Below are 17907 nucleotides of genomic sequence, written 5' to 3' on the forward strand. Positions count from 1 at the left end.
ATACACCTCTACCCCGATACAACGCGACCCAATATAACACAAATTCAGATATAATGCGGTAAAGCAGCGCTCTGGGGCGGGGCAGGGCTACGCACTCCGGGGGATCAAAGCAAGTTCGATATAACGCGGTTTCACCTATAACGCGGTAATATTTTTTGGCTCCCAAGGACAGTGTTATATCAGGGTAGAGGTGTATCTACGTTATGATAGCAAGAACAGCAAGTCAAATCAATAGCTTAACATTTCTGATAATCTACATTTATACCTTTTACATGACAACACATTTCAGCATACAGTAATTTACTGTCTACCAAATCTGCAAAACACTGGCTAGAAATTTTAATTTAACAATATACTCCACAAAATGTGTGACAACTGAACAATGTGTCCAATTATTATCTTTTCTTTAAGAGAGGCAGTTACTCGCCACAAAAATTAAAATTTCACACACGACTTAATTCTGCTTTTCACTGTGTCCATGTAATACCCACTGAAGACAATGGGCTTTATTCAATTAACTCAAACCCTATGGATTTTTCATAACTTCAAAAATGAAACTGAACTACTCTGAAATGTCCATTTTATTTCCTGCTTTTTGGAATACAATACAGAAGCGGCATTTTAAAAGAAAAAGTAACCATCACAGTGTTTCAAATTATTAATTGCTTTTCTTTAAAAAAAAAAAAAAAAGTCTGTTGAAAATAATGGCACAACTCTTCCTACATTAGTTTCAGTTTAACATACCTTTAAAAATATTCACATGCTATGTTTTTTATTTAAACAGTTAGTCCGACTGAAATAATCTCAGCAGCTTTAGATATGGATGAGTAAAATACCTGGTATATAACTGTATATAAATTAGTTTGCAACAATAAATTATCTATCTAGACTTTTACACCACACCCACCATCATGGTATCCATGTACCACTTTTAATGACCAAGTAAAAACATTTACAAAACTCCCACTTTTTGTTATCTATATTGTAGTAGTGCCTAAAGGCTCAATCAGGGTCAGGCCCCATTGTGCCTGGCACTTTGTGAGTCACTAATTTTATGTAGTTTAGTCTTAATTGACTGTGAAGTACACACAAGATTTTCCAGCTATGAGGGAACTTGAACACTGAAATAAACCTAGAAAGAGAAAAGCATGTACCTTACTTTTAAATTAAAGATGGTATGAAATATCTGTTCATACAAAACTGCATAGTGTTTTCCCCCAGAGATAAGGACAATGTTGGTTAATGAAGATAAGCACAGTTACTATGATCTTTATTTAAAGTTCAAATGGCAGCTCATCTTCAATTTGAGAAAACACAGATTCAGTGTAGTTATGAAGTCCAACGCCACCAAGCTACTTTCATTCTGTCCCACACAGCAGAGAGAGAATCAAATGCAGGACGGACATCCAAGATGGTGAACTGATAATTCTTATCTACTTCACCACCATCATAATAATCAATAATATATCTGACTTCCTTCCCACAACGATCAATAATCCAATCATGTCTGTCAAAAGGAAGTTCATATCTGGAAAGAGAATGCAGTAAATTAACACCAGCTATTAAATCAAGATGACATTTCATAAAATGGGCACAAGTCATATGTACTATATAGGTTACTTTACAACAATATATGTTCAAAAATCCTGCCTCTGTTCTGGTAAATATAAGTTGAAACTGTAGTTCTAAAACATTTTTAAAAATCTACTTCTACATCACATTTCAACATATAAGGAAAAATAAAAAATTTCTGGGGCAAACGTACCCCATCCATGAGCGTATTCTGGCTCTGGGTGAATACTCCTTAGCTTTACCTCCAAACCGGATCAACGATGGTCCACATGGGCATTCCCTAAATATATTTTAGGCAATTAAAAAGACACTTTCAGTTTTAAGACAGATAACGTACAGTTTAAGAACTTGTTTTACTGATACATAAATTGTTTATTAGAAAAAGTTGTGGTAAAAAATCAGTTATTCAAATAATAAAACACTTTTTTACTTTAAAATAGATTTACAAGTCAGCAGTAAGCTCTCAGTAAATGTGAAAGTAACAGTGTGACCTAACATATCTCAGCGGTATCTCCATCGGGGAGGGCAGCAATAAGAGTACCCATTACGGAAGAAAACACTAGAGATCATTTCTGGCCAATGGGATTACACTGGGCCAGATTTTCTTTTCTGAATAGACCACTCAAGTGTAGAAGGAGACTGTGGGCCAAGCATTACCCACAGCAGGGGAGCACTCAGTTGGTGTAAAAATGGCAGAGTTGGATCCTGCACCAAACAGCCGCTCACCCCAGTGTAGAGGGTGTGTCAGAGGGAGATGGTAAGGTGGAGCTCTGCTGATTCTCAGATGACATATGGTTCCCTGGGGGGGGATACGATAGAGGTCTATAAAATCATGAATGGTGTGGAGAAAGTGAATAAGGAAGTGTTATTTACTCTTCACAGAACACAAAAACCAGAGGTTGCCCAATTAAATTAATAGGCAGCAGATATAAAACAAGCATAAGGAAGAACTTCTTCACACAACACACAGTCAACTTGTGGATCTTCTTGCCAGGGGATGTTGTGAAGGCCAAAAGTATAACTGGGTTCAAAAAAAATAATTAGATAACTTCATGGACGAAAGGTTCATCAACGGCTACTAGACAAGATGGTCAGGGATGCAATTCCATGCTCTGGGTGTCCCTAAGCCTCTGACTGCCAGATGCTGGGACTGGAGCACACGATAGTTTCCCTGTTCTGTTCATTCCCTCTGAAGCAATAACATTGGCCACCGTCAAAAGACAGGATACTGGGCTAGATGGACCATTGGTCTGACCCCGTATGCCAGTTTTATGACCATATATTTCCAGCACAATTTAAAGCAGCCCCTAGGTTATTCTAACTTACTCTGAGAGACTGGAGCATACTGACGCACATGACGGGATCCGTAACCAGCTTTCAGATAGCTTCTGCCACCAATATCCTGCACAAAGTGCATCTCAGATCTAATACAATAGATTTTAAGGCCAGAAAGGCATTTATGATCATCTAGTCTGATCTCCTGCATATCACAGGTCATAGAATTTCACCGGTGATTCCTGCATGTAGCCCCCCATCCTGTGGCTGAACTACAATATATCTTTTAGAAAGATAGATCATCTTGATTTGAGGACTCCAGGTGATAGAGAATTTACCCCATCCTTGATAATATGTTCCAATTGTTAGTTAACCCATTAAAAATTTCCATCTTATTTCCAGTTTAAAAACGTTGCTGACAAACTTTCAGTCACTGGACCTTGTTAAACCTTTGTTCCTAACTAAGGGATTTTGGTACTACATCCAAAAAACACACAAGTCTCAAAGTCTTGGAATTATAAACATCAGGTCATTTTCTGGATAAATTGAAACCATTCCAACTTTTAAAGACTTACAGTAGCAAGAACAAAAGCAATTTTTTGTTTTTCATCTCAAATGTACTTACGCAGCATGAAGAGCTTCCCACTTTAAAATCTCTTGCCAAGCCTGCTCATTGTTCTGATTGTGAATCTTGATAATATTATTCATATCTTTGGGGTTTATGTCATCATCTTTCCACCGCCATCTAAGAAAGGAACACTATTTTGGAATTTTTGACAAATATTGGAGCTTAAATTCCCCATCTCCCCTGAGAGGTAAAAGATCTGCCCCAAGATTACAGAGCAACCCTGTCAGAGTCAGAAGTCATGCATTGCTAGCTTCCAGTCCCCTACTTAGTCCTCTTAACTACTTATCTTTCTATGTACAAATTATAGTTATCTAACATTAATCACAGTTTGAACAAATAAACAGCATGAGCTAAGTCATGGTATTGGAATGTGTTGACAAAGCTATCTAGAGTTAGTTTACATTTCACAACACTTAGAAAATTGTGTGTAGGATGCAACCCAAATTCATTTTCAATAGATAAAGAAAAAAATTATGTATCTAATACATTTAAGAGTCATGTACAAATAACTCTTATTCCCTAATCCAACACACACATATACATGATCTTACATTTAAGCTAAACATCTGCATACGGGTTTGCAGGATCAGGCCCTTAGTGTTAAGATGGTTTATAATACATGGACTAAAGTTTTACTACTTTGAATACAGTGCTATAAATAACTACTGTATTTTATCATCAATTGGACCTTCAAAAGATAAGTTTAAATATGACAGTTTCAACAAGAACACACTTTAAACATGTATTATTTGTATGAAAAAATGAGTTTTGTCCCACTCTCCCATTACTGATCCAAAGCATTTTTTAGGCTAAGAGCCTTCATTCAGGCCTTGTCTACACTTTAAAATAAAATAAATAAATAAAAATAATAATAAAAAAAAACACCACAGAAATCGCACTATTGCTAAAACCATTTTAATTTCTATACTAGTCAACACTAGGCAACCAATAGTTATAACCAAAGCTCCTGCAGCCACCAACATTTTTAACATCATTTTATCTTAACCTGTTTAGTGAATGTCTAACTGATTTTATGATACTGACAGACAGAAGCCTAGTCTACATGAGGCGTTCCATGTTGCTAACACCAGTGGACCTGATCTAATGTTCACAATGGTGGAACTTTAGTTTAAAAAAATAAAAAAAAGACTAAAAAAAAATCCATAGTGACCAAGTTTTAAGACCAATTTACTCCTCGGAAAACGTTTTGAAAGGATACGGACTTCTCTGAACAAGCTGACTGATTACTGCCTGGAGCCCATCAACCCCTTAATTAAATGCCTACAATATCAACGCATAATGAGTTATTTTGCAGTCTTCAGGCTAGCACACATTCTACTGGATAAAATCAGTTTACTTACCCTTTCCTTAGCATAGCATTCCAAAACATTTGCTCTGACGGATAAACCCATTTTTGTTCTGAATGCGCTCTAGGAATGGAAGACTCTTCTCGGATAGTTGATAGTGGAAATGGTTGATTCAGGGATGGCATTTGATTAGGCGGTGGCATCTAAACACAAATGATTACTTTAACAAAATCTCAGAGCCAAAAGTGTTTTGATATATCATAAAAGCAACATAGAGTCCTGTGGCACCTTTAAGACTAACAGATGTATTGGAGCATAAGCTTTCATGGGTGAATGCCCACTTCGTCGGATGCATGTAATGGAAATTTCCAGGGGCAGGTATAAATATGCTGGCAAGAATCAGTCTGGAAATAACGGGGTTAGTTCAATCAGGGAGGGTGAGGTCCTCTGCTAGCAGTTGAAGTGTGAACACCAAGGGAGAAGAAACTGCTTCTGTAGTTGGCTAGCCATTCACAGTTTGTTTAATCCTGATCTGAGGTGTCAAACTTGCAAATGAACTGAAGCTCAGCAGTTTCTGTTTGGAGTCTGGTCCTGAAGTTTTTTTGCTGTAAAGATGGCTACCTTTACATCTGCTATTGTGTGGCCAGGGAGGTTGAAGTGTTCTCCTACAGGTTTTTGTATATTGCCATTCCTGATATCTGACTTGTGTCCATTTCTCCTTTTACGTAGTGACTGTCCAGTCTGGCCAACGTACATAGCAGAGGGGCATTGCTGGCACATGATGGTATATATATAACATTGGTGGACGTGCAGGTGAATGAACCGGTGATGTTGTAGCTGATCTGGTTAGGTCCTGTGATGGTGTTGTTGGTGTAGATATGTGGGCAGAGTTGGCATCGAGGTTTGTTGCATGGATTGGTTCCTGAGTTAGAGTTGTTATGGTGCGGTGTGTGGTTGCTGGTGAGAATATGCTTAAGGTTGGCAGGTTGTCTGGGAGCGAGGACTGGCCTGCCTCCCAAGGTCTGTGAAAGAGAGGGATCACTGTCCAGAATGGGTTGTAGATCACTGATGATGCGTTGGAGAGGTTTAAGCTGAGGACTGTAGGTGATGGCCAGTGGAGTTCTGTTGGTTTCTTTCTTGGGGTTGTCTTGTAGCAGGAGGCTTCTGGGTACACGTCTGGCTCTGTTGATTTGTTTCCTTATTTCCTCGTGCGGGTATCGTAGTTTTGAGAATGCTTGGTGAAGATCTTGTAGGTGTTGGTCTCTGTCTGAGGGGTTGGAGCAGATGCGGTTGTACCTCAGTGCTTGGCTGTAGACAATGGATCGTGTGGTGTGTCCGGGGTGGAAGCTGGACACATGAAGGTAGGCATAGCGGTCGGTGGGTTTTCGGTATAGGGTGGTGTTAACATGGCCATCACTTATTTGTACTGTGGTGTCTAGGAAGTGGACCTCCCGTGTAGATTGGTCCAGGCTGAGGTTGATGGTGGGGTGGAAGCTGTTGAAATCATGGTGGAATTCTTCCAGAGTCTCCTTCCCATGGGTCCAGATGATCAAGTTGTCGTCAATGTAGCATAGGTAGAGGAGGGGCATGAGTGGATGAGAGCTGAGGCAGCGTTGTTCCAGGTCAGCCATAAAAATGTTGGCATATTGTGGGGCCATGCGGGTGCCCATGGCGGTGCCACTGGTCTGGAGGTATATATGGTCACCAAATTTGAAATAGTTGTGCGTGAGGATAAAGTCACAGAGTTCAACAACAAGTTGTGCAGTGTCATCATCAGGGATACTGTTCCTGACAGCTTGTATTCCATTTGTGTGTGGGAAGTTTGTGTAGAGAGCCTCCACATCCATGGTGGCTAGGATGGTATTTTCTGGGAGATCACCAATGCATTGTAGTTTTCTCAGGAAATCAGTGGTGTCACGGAGATAGCTGGGAGTGCTGGTGGCATAGGGTCTGAGCAGAGAGTCTACATATCCGGATAGTCCTTCAGTGAGAGTGCCAATTCCAGAGATGATGTGGCGTCCAGGATTTCCAGGTTTGTGGATCTTGGGTAGTAGATAGAATAACCCCGGTCGGGGCTCCAAGGGTATGTTGAATTATTCCTGTGTGTGTTAGTGTAGGGAGTGTCCTGAGTAGATGGTGCAGTTTCTTAGTATATTCCTCAGTGGGATCTGAGGAAAGTGGCCTGTAGAATTTGATATTGGAGAGTTGTCTGGCAGCCTCCGTCTGGTAGTCAGACCTGTTCATGATGACAACAGCACCTCCTTTATCAGCCTCTTTGATTATAATGTCAGGATTGTTTCTGAGGCTGTGGAGGGCATTGCGTTCTGCACGACTTAGGTTATGAGGCAGGCGATATTGTTTTTCCACAATTTCTGCCTGTGCATGTCGGCGGAAGCATTCTATGTATAGGTTCAGACTGTCATTTCGACCCTCAGGAGGAGTCCATGTGGAGTTCTTCTTCCTGTGTTGTTGGTGGGAGGGTATATGTGTATCAGTGCGCTGTTCAGTGTTATCTTGAAAGTATTCTTTGAGTCAGAGGCGGCGAAAGTAGGCTTCCAGATCACCACAGAACTGTATCATATTCGTGGGGGTGCTGGGGCAAAAAGAGAGTCCCCGAGATAGGACAGACTCTTCTGCTGGGTTGAGTGTGTAGCTGGATAAATTGATGATATTGCTGGGTGAGTTAGGGGTACCACTGTTGTGGCCCCATGTGGCAGGTAGGAGTTTAGACAGCTTACGGTCCTTTTTCCTTTGTAGAGATGTGAAGTGTGTAGTGTAGATCTCCTGTCTTATTTTAGTGAAGTCCATTTGTGTGGAAGGTTGGTTATTAATGAAAGTCTCCAGGTTGGAGAGCTCTTTTTTGATGTTTTCCTGTTTGCTGTATACGATGCTGATCAGGTGGTTCCTCAGTTTCTTTGATAGTGTATGGCATAATCTCTCACTGTGGTGTGTGAAATATGTAGATAGCAATGGATTTTTCACCTTCAGTCCATTTGGTATGATGTCTATCCGTTTGCATTTAGAAAGGAAGATGATATCTGTCTGTACTCGTGCAAGTTTCTTCATGAGGTTGATAGATTTCCATTCCATAGTAATCACAGTATAACTAAACAGTTACTACAGACATCAGAAAGTATGACCCTTTGAAGAAATAACTATTTCTCTTCTGAAGTTGGTACTCCTCATCCATGCCTAAGACTGTCATATGTCCTTTTTCTCCTCTTGAAACCCAAAGCTCTACATCACAGTTTTACTTTAAACAGAGAGAACCTTGCTGAGGCCCTGCAAAAAGACCCATCTAAGCAACTCCATCAGTTAGAGCTCATTATTCAACACACCACAGTGCTCACATCCCTGTCAGCCTTGGAAATATTAAATGAACCCTTAACACACATATAGCAGTGGCTCTATGGGCCATCTTGTCTTTGTCGTTAAGTAGACATTTATAATCGTGAGGGCATTCCTTACCCAAGTGGAATGATTTTAAAAGTAGATCAAATTTTAGGCCTTAACTACTGTATTCAGCAGTTTCTCTTCAAGTGTATTCGCAACACAAATATATGACCGGGAAATTCAGTATTAAAGATAGAACAACAGCTTTAACATGGATAGTTCTTTTGTCTGTGCCAGTGCTATTACTGAGATCTCGTTTACATAGTCACTTTAGAAGGGAACAGGCCTTAAGACAACACACAGACTACATAAAAGTTACCATATTTCTTGGATCTATGTCATCTTTCATTTGAGATGTACTAGATTTCATAGGACACTCCAGATATTCATATGCTCGTTCTTGATGTGCAGGAACATTATTATTTTGGTTCTCAGCACCTTGGTCAGGAGATTTCATGTGCATTGGACAACCTGAAATAAAGAAAACATTAAACCATGCATTAGTACAAAAATACAATTCATAATCAAATGTAATGGGACTTGGAAAGGGAAGAACATGGTGTGCAAGTAGGTACACAAGTCAATTCTCTTAGAGCTCAGCAAACCACAATGTAAATACAAACCAAACCCTCCCCCCCACCCATCCACCCCCCTTTTGCTCTTTTCAGTTGAGCAATGGTTCCAACCTCCTCTTAACAAGAGAATATTATTTCATATTTTTTAAGGGACAGCAACATAATGATATTGACAGTTTCAATTAGACACAAGTACTCTTGTCAGTCAAAGAATTGGCAGTTTTTTCATTCCTGTGCTTATAGTTTTAACATGTCTCTTGAATTTAAATTGCCAATAACAAATTTTGCAGCTTTTGCATAAGTAATCTGATGATTCCTAAAAGAATGATATCCACAGATTTCATCTGATAAGTAACACACCAAAGTCTCTTGTTAAATGCTGACACCAAGCAACTTGAAAATAATTAACCTTATTTTTTTACATCCATATACAACAAAAACCCTGTTCCTGAAATCCCAGATCCTATGTGGAGCCCCACTGACTTAGTTCAGACTCTCTACAGGTCTGCCTGTGCAGATGAGATTGCAGGATCTGGGCCTAAGGAGGGAATGATGAAAAAAACAGACTTAATAGAGAAGAGTTAAAACACTAATTTGTGATCACTTGATATAAAAAAGCAGGTCATTAACTGAATGGAGAATCTGTAACAGTTACTGTGATGAACTTTCCTTAAAAACAGTACTCCCACAATTATTATTGCAAATGCTTAGTAGTGACCAATACAATTCAAGTTCCAGAACAGTTTCTATTATAAAACCTTTTCCACATATTCAAATCCACTTTATTTGGGACTGATGTTTCCATGCTTGTTTCTGCTCAAACATGAATTTATTGGGATTTTTCCCCCAAACTTCATAGCCATCCAAATTCTCTAAGGGTGTCAAATTTGGAAGTTATAGGGAAACAGACACACACTTCAAGAACATATATTTCTACATCCCAAAGCATTTGAGGCATCTTAAATGCTAAGACCACATTAAAGATTTGTAATTACCTTTAAGAATTCTAAAAACTGCGCAACTTAAGATTCATCGTTAGTTACCAACAGTCAGGAAATGCAAATACTAAGGTTTGGGGAAAAAAAGAAAACCAACTCTGCTGCTTTGCAACATACTGTATTTTCTGCTTCTGTTTTTCCGATTAAATGTGTAGTCTAACAATGTTTGCAACAGTATATACATAAGACTACAGGGTATGCAACACAGCTATGCAAATATTGCTGTTTGAACCTAATCTTCTGCATGTCCTGATTTATAATGACTAACTGTGGAACCCCAAACTTTAAGATTTAATTAAAGTAGCTTTTGGCATTTACAGTTTAAAAGATCTCAAGTCACTGAGACTAGCTAGACTTAAAGAGTATATGCCTACACATTTTAAGAATGCATTTGGGAATCAGCTCTTCTTATCTTCCAAGACGTCAGTTCAGAGTTCTGTAGTTGAGGACACAAATAACTATAGCAATGTAAGAAATACAACTTTAGACGTCCTACACATCAGCTTGGTAAGAAACTCACACCTCTTTACCTTTAAAAATACAACTACTTGCAAGTTGCATTTTTGTGAAGGAAGACACTTGTCATACTAATACTCCATTGCTGATAAATAGCTTTCCTTCCTTGCCAAATATCTTTCAAAGCACTTTTCTGAGGTTTAGATTTTGTTTCACTCCATTTTGGCAGGTAGTTACCTTCCATTTTTTCCTGATGCATGGGACATTCTGAAGGTGGAGATGCTGTCTGAGGGTGTACAAATATATTTGCTGACTGAACGGCAACAGATGGAGATGAAGCTGACAAACCCATCACAACTTCTAATTTTAGATCAGATTTGAAGAGAAAAAATTGTACATCTAAAAGACAAAACCATAGGCAATTCTTACTAAAACATAGTGGGGGAGAGGGATAGTTCAGTAGTTTGAGCATTGGCCTGCTAAACCCAGGGTTATGAGTTCAATCCTTGAGGGAGCCACTTAGGGATCTGGGGCAAAATCAGTACTTGGTCCTTTCAGGGTCCCTTCCAGTTCTATGAGATAGGTATATCTCCATACATTATAACCATGAACACATTTTCCACAGCAAGTCACTACAAAGAAATTAAAGTAAAAAACAGGCATAGGATGGTCAGCATACATAAATAGTTAAACACTCAGCATTTACAATTAATGATGAATTCATGAACACCAGCAAAATATCTGGCTTTTTAGCAAATGTCCAAGCACCTATCTACAGAGCTATATCAGAGCAAAGTAAAATGTTATTCCAAGTTCCTCAGTCTTCAACAAAAAAAATATCAGAACTATTATTTTTATGACAGTCATGGGTTATAGTCTGGTTCTGCCCCAAATTACCATGTGACCTCCAGTAAGTGTGGGTCTACTCTGAAGAGTATCTTTAAAAATAGCACCTCCTTAGGCATGTTTCCTCTGTGTATACTGCCACATGTACCGAATCTGGTGACAAAAATAATTCTTTTTGCTGTTCTTTTTAGACCTGAATGAATTAATACTTGTAACAGAGAGTGAACTAAATTTTATGCTATTTCCTATATCAACAAAACTGCTTGTTTAATTCTATGTGTAAGGTTAAATTCTACCTTCACAGTACTATAGCCTAATTTGAAGAGAAGAACAGTCTTCAGATTAAAGCACTGTACGTGGATTTGGGAGATCTGCATTCAACTCCTAATTCTGCCAGATTTAAGTGATTTGTCCAAGGTCACCCAGATTTCTCTGCACTTCGGGTCCCCAGCTGTAAAACGGGGAAGATACTTCTCTACCGCCCTGAGTTGGTAGGAGAACAAGTGTGCGAGTCTCCAGCAGGTGCCTAGATACTACGGTGATGGGGCCGTACACATCCAGCCGTGACCCAAGGCCTAGTTTGAACAGGCGGGAGCGCAGGTCTGAGTGGGGCCCTAATCCGCTCCGGAGAGGGGCGCCCCTCGCAGTGCCGTGGAGGAGGCGAGAGCCCCGGCCTCCCAGGGGGGCAGACAGCCCCGAGCCCCAACACAAGCGCGGCTCAGGGAGCCCGAGGGGCAGAGGCACGCAGAGGTCACAGAGCGGGTCTCCTGCGGGCGGTGCCCTGCCGGCCTGGCGGAGCGGCGAGGGGGCCCGCGGAGTACGAGTGCCCAGATCCCCGAGTCCGCTCGGGTCGGCGGCAGGAGCACGGGGGTGCCAGGCCCCCCGAGCCCAGCGGCCTCCGCTCCTCCCAGCAGGACCATGGCAAGGTCAGGGCCGCCTCCTGCCTGGCCCCCGCACCGCACCGCACCGCCCGGCCAGCGCCTCTCCCCGGAGAGCGGCCCACGCGCCCGCCCAGCCCCAGTACCTCAACATCCAACGCGCCCGGCCGGCAGCGGCTACCAGCCCCCCACCGCGGCAAGCAGAACCCAACGCGCGCCGCTGCTTCTCGCGCGAGCCGTCATACGCCGCTCAATCTGCGCATGCGCCAAACAAGAAAAAGGGGCGGTGTAGCCAACGCGCTGAGAGGTGGGAGAGAAGGGGCGGGGCCTACGGAGCAGTAGCGGGCCTTGTGCGGTGCCCCGCCCCGTCGCCTCGGGTGAGCCGCTGAGCTTTGCCCGTGCGCGTGGGGGACGTGCTGCGGAGCGGCTGTAGGAGACCCAGCAGCCGGCGGGGAGGTATTTTCTCAGACTGCTTTAAAAAGGAGTGTCGTGTAAACACCTCCCTTTGTTCCCAAGTGGTGTCAGGCTGCGGCCAGCCCGGAACAGCCGCAGGGTGGTTAGAAACGGTAACGCCTCATATTAAAGGGGCTGCTTAGTTACTGCCTTTAGCTGCGGATCCCCGAGGCCTGACCTGAGTGATCCCTTCGTTCCCCTCTGCTGCACTTTTTTAAATTTGTGTTTACTGCGCAGCTGGATTTCCTGCTCTACTAGCCTTTGATTTTGTTTTCAATCTGTAATACCTAATACAACACTTCATAATAATTTAGAATTGGAGCTCCTTCAGCTTTCGTGGAAGCTGGAAAATGACAGTACTATTCGTGTTTCAGAGTAGCAGCCGTGTTAGTCTGTATCCGCAAAAAGAACAGGAGTACTTGTGGCACCTTAGAGACTAACAAATTTATTAGAGCATAAGCTTTCGTGGGCTACAACCCACTTCTTCGGATACTATTCGTGGATTTACAAAGGTAGTCCAGCCCCTATAACCTAAAATAGCCGAAGAAACCTCTCATGTGTGTAACTGCTTCCTCGGCTCTGTTCCGTTCTCGCAGACAAGTGGAAATGGGCAGCTTATTTAAAAATGCTGCAATGCAGATCGAAGCAGGAAAGGTTGACGCAGATTTTTACATAAGGAACCAATTCTTCCCCTTGCATTTAAGCATGTAGCATGAAAATTGTTATGATGAATTCTCTAGGTCAACTACTATTTCTTAATTTAATAATTAGGTCACTACTATGATAGAGTAACATGTAAAGTGTAACTGAACATAGTTAAATTATAACTAGGAAATCAAAACACATTACATTGCTATTGGCTGAGAGTACAATGCTATTCTACTACATTTCAGATGAAGTTTCAGGTTGAGAAAGAGAGAGATAGTATTTACCTTATGTTTATACCAAAGAGAGATGCCTATTTAACAATGTAGTAGTAGTTATAAAAGTTACAGAAAAAATCCAAGTACACAAGCCACAAAATCTTGTGCTGAAATCAACACACCTGCCAGTTTGGGGGGATTTTTTTTGAGGCGGAGTTTAAAAAAAAAAAGAGGGAGGGACAATGTGGGAGTGGTGCATTGAGCACTTAGCATTTTGGATGCCAAAATATTTGTCTATGGAAGAAGGAAACTATCCCAATCACTTGCCTGCTGGTGAAAAAGTTTTAATTTAAAGCAGTAAAGAGAATGTAACTAGATGATGCATTTTACCCTATATAGTTAAGTGTGACTAGTAACGGAATACACCAAAAATAGCTATAGAATATTCTGGTTCTAGCCTTACTAGCGGTCAACAGGAATGACCAGAGCGCTCTCATTTAAGAGGCAACTTTCATGCTCGGTTAAGGCCACCCACTTGAATACATTTGTTTTGAGGAAAAATATGGATCAGTCATGACCTACTTCATTGTGTATGGCAAAACAGAAACACAAGTATTACTCATCTACTAGTACTATAAAGAGGAAGCATGGATGTTGTCTCAGAGGCACTCAGGAAAGCCTCTTCCTTAATACCAAATCTCTCTCAATTTTGGGATAGGCTCTCTGACCTCGTGTAGTGGGTGACTTCCTTATGATTCATGTAGGGGTCAATGCCCCACCAATTGCTTTGAAATTTGCCAAAACATCTGCTAATGTGATTATGTATGTCAGGGCTCAGATTCAGTTAGTACTCAGGCTACTACCTATTTCTCCAGAATCTCAGTATTCAGTTTAAAAAAATAGATTAAGGCTCTCACTGTTATGACTGCACAGAAAAATTAAAAAATCTGAACTCTATAAATAGTACAGAGATGTCTACTAGAGCCTACAGAGAGCCTGGAGCAATAACTCAGAAAGACATGCACTCCACATTCATCTCAATGAGATGTTCACTCAGGCTACATCTACAGACTTCTTACTCCTAGGGAATTCTGCACCACTGCGCGCACACACAATTCATGTGCCCTGCAATTTTTTTTTCTCTGCAGAAAATACATTCTGCCAGAGAGGCTCTGCAGTTATGCCTTTCGCTCACGCGGGGCTGCTGTGGCACCAGAACAGAGGCAGCTGGCTTACCACTCACAGGCCTTAGCAGTCAGCAGCTGATAGGGAGAGAGCAGAGGCTGCATTCCTCACCGTGCACTGTCCATGGGGCCAGGTGAGGAGGCACAGGATATTGGGGGCAGGAGAGCGAAGCACAAGGTGCTGCTGGGAGGTCACATAGACTGGGGTTCAGAAGGGCTATTGGGGAGACAGACTGGAGCAGGGACTGAATAGGAGTGGGGATGCAGGGGCGGGGGGGGGCAGAGCCACATGGGGACTGGGGGTAGCTGAGTGGGGGGTTCTAGGGACACATGGGGATGGGGGGGAGGGAGAAAGGGACACATGGGGACAGGGGCAGATATGCCTGACTGAATGGGAGAGGCTGGGGGTCAGCCAGGGTCTGCATGGGCAGAGGAGCTCCCCAACTCCCTAACAATCCTCCCCCCACCCCAAAAAAAAACCCCTGTTCATATTTCTCGCACCAACATCCAACAACCCTCACTTTCACTCCCAGGCTCCTTCCCAGAAATTATTTCCCTTTCCCTCAGCTCCTCCATTACCCCTGACTCCCCAACATTTACCCTGCTTCTGAGGGGTGCGGGAAATATGTTTCTGTATTGTAGTTTAAATGAACCATTACTCAAAGTTCTGTATTAATATACCTAGTAAGGAATCTATTTGTCAAAAAACATTTCCTGAATCTTTTTTGTTGTCTGTATTGTTACAGACATAGTTGTTGACAGGTATTTTGAAATAAATTATCAAAATAATTGAAACTGGCGTGATTATATTGTGTTATTTTGACAAATAAAATATGCAGAATTTTAAAATATTGTGCACAGAATTTTTAATTTTTTGGCACAGAATTCCCCCAGGAGTAACTTCTGTTGGCATAGTTATATTGGTCAAGGGGTGTGAAGAGGTGTGATCCCTGATTGACATATAGCCATGACAGCAGAAGCCCCTAGTGCAGGTGCAGTTATACCAATAAAATTTGCTTTTAGCAGTACAGTTTGTTTTGTTTGTAGGGAGCAGTTTTACTATTCCAGTACAAACTGCAGCTTTGCCTGTATAGCTGCACCTACTGTAAGAGTGCTTTGCTGGTATAGCGTAGTATTCCTACTTCAGGAAAGTACTCCTAATATAGACATTGCCTCAGATTCCTGAGATGATAATTTAAATGTCAACATTGTTAACTATTTTCTTGCTCATGTTAGAAAGGAGCAGGAGGATTACAGATCTGCACAATTTACTGCAAGAGATATCTCAATTTGGTGTCACAAGCAGGTGCCCCACACACACACACATCCATGAAAGGGGTAAGCTGAGGGAGCCACCAAATCCTATAGGCATATTCAAGCCTCACCAAGGGGTGACCCAAGCTCAATGAGCACAGTGGAGTTCACAAAGGAAGCATGATTATAAGCAACTGTGAGTAGCATTGCAATTTGGTGTCTCACATAGGTGCTTATTTTGAAGCTAGAGCTTGAAAGACTACTACCACCTCTTCCCCCCCCCAACTCCAATTTTATTCCTGTATATGGTAAAACCTAGATATGCAAGTAAATGGAGCAGGAAGAGAGGGATACAAAACTAATGAGACTATAAGACTGCCCACCAATGACTTACCAAGGAAAATGGTCAATATACTGCTAGATGCAACAGGAGAAAGTCAAGAAACATGCTTTACACATTCAAATTACAAATATGTTTCACCATCTCCCATTTTTGGTAGGAGTAACTGTCCAATAAACCCATTCAAAGTAAAAGTAGTTCGTTTATAAGATCAAGTTCCAGTACTAACCTTGGCAGATTAGAATTTATCTCATTAAAAGAACACTGCCACAATTTGAAATGTGGACAGTTTCAAAAATTGAGTTAGAAAGAATGTCAGGTGTTATACCTACCCAAGTTCCCTTACCAATTGTTGCCATTTTAATCACTTTTAAAAATATATATAAAAGAAAAAGTCTCATCTTTTTTGCTGTGAGGAAGAGCTACAAATACACCAAGGTGAAAACAGACTATCATTAAAACAATTAAATTGTCTGTACAAAAAGTGCTGTCAAGTAAACAAAGTAAAGAAACTGAAAAATCATTTCCCTCTAATCTTAGTTATAGAAATCTTGGGTATTACAAATTTCAGACAGAAGTGTGATTTTTAAGTTGATGGTGTTCTTTTATAAAAAAAAAATAAAAGCTCTAATCCTGTAGGATAAGCAAGGGGAGCTAACCTAAAATACTCCACTCCACAGGCTTTGAAACAAGAGAATCAGACCTTCATGCTCCTCTCCACTTCCATAAGCATCCTTATTTACCATAAATCTATTCATTTCTAAGTCACTCTTAATACCAGCAGAGAACAGACTGATGGGACTAGAACGCTATTACTTTGGCCTTTACTATCTGCATCAAGTCTTGGAGTGTGCCTTGCTACATATATGAAAATAGGCTTGACTTAAGTTACTGTAGCAAACCCCTGTTCTACCACTGAAGGACAAAATTTCCTGTAACAGCAATAGATCCTAAATCTCAGGTGTCCTGGTGGTTAAGGGGGAGATTTTTAAAGGCACAAAGGACAAGTAGGTGCCTTACTCCCATTTGTGCCTTTGAAAATCTCCCTCCAAAAGCTTTGTTAGACAGGCAAATGCATTGTCATTTGTTGTGAAGTTCATGGTATTTAAAATGAAATTTTAAAGCAGGGCACTCTCCTTTTCCTCCTCAATCAATACCTGTATGAAGTGCTCTAGCAATCCTAATAGATCATTCCCCTCCCCCGCCCATGAGGCCCATGTGGAGTTAAAGCACTGAAATCATGTGAATGCTTGCTATTGTTGCTTGGTAAATCTGGCATCCATAATTTCAATGGCAGCTTTACGCATACGTATCTGATTTTTCTGCAGCTTTACCTCTAAAGATACAGAAACAGTTAACCCTAGAAATTTGCTATCCTTAAGTGTATTTCAGATATAAGGGCCAAGTCTGTCTTTCATTACTGAATTCCAGTATAGCACTTTCTAGCTTTTGCAAAACCTCGAACAGATCTTCTCTTTAAAAAGTGAGAGGGAGATTTCAGTCATAATGGTGATTAAGCCCATCTTAAAAACAACAAACAGTGTGCCCACAAATTTGCTTCTCTTGATCTCCTTAAGAATGCCTATTGTTCACGCTACATCAGGCTCTGAGTCAATTTCTACAAATCCCCACATGGGCAACAGCCAAATGATAATTTTGATCATTGCCTTCAGTCCTGACAAACAAGCCCAGAGTATATCATGAATACCTAGCTCTTAGCCACCTCAGAGGCATCAGCAAGGGCTTGAAGTTGCCAAAAAATTGAAAACATCTTTCAAAATAAACTCAACCGTTTATAAGAAAGAGATCATCTATTTTGAGATGCAAATAAGCAAACTCAAGGTTGTGGTTTGTGTATTGCACAAACACCACCATGAGAAGTGTC

The 17907-nt window shown here is 41.2% G+C and overlaps 1 protein-coding gene across 3 annotated transcripts in view; it reads right to left on the reverse strand.

The window, feature by feature from the left end:
* Positions 1-775: 775 nt before the first annotated feature.
* Positions 776-17907, reverse strand: part of LOC112119095 (cytochrome c-type heme lyase) — a 28687-nt gene continuing 11555 nt past the window's right edge. Inside the window, exons 1-7 of one of the 3 annotated variants that reach the window (XM_024217652.3) lie at positions 12075-12097; positions 10442-10603; positions 8495-8646; positions 4837-4985; positions 3473-3592; positions 1766-1852; positions 776-1528 (exon numbers count right to left, since the gene is read on the reverse strand). In XM_024217652.3, the coding sequence (XP_024073420.1) occupies positions 1330-1528; positions 1766-1852; positions 3473-3592; positions 4837-4985; positions 8495-8646; positions 10442-10556 (822 nt within the window). In that variant the 5' untranslated portion in view covers positions 10557-10603; positions 12075-12097 and the 3' untranslated portion in view covers positions 776-1329. Of the gene's footprint in view, positions 1529-1765; positions 1853-3472; positions 3593-4836; positions 4986-8494; positions 8647-10441; positions 10683-12074; positions 12098-17907 lie in introns of those variants that run through there. The other 2 variants (XM_026655488.2, XM_026655487.1) reach the window with 2 other exon arrangements.

Source organism: Terrapene carolina, unplaced genomic scaffold, assembly GCF_002925995.2.
Source record: "Terrapene carolina triunguis isolate 2854851 unplaced genomic scaffold, T_m_triunguis-2.0 Scaffold210, whole genome shotgun sequence".
NCBI classification, from domain to species: Eukaryota; Metazoa; Chordata; order Testudines; family Emydidae; genus Terrapene; species Terrapene triunguis.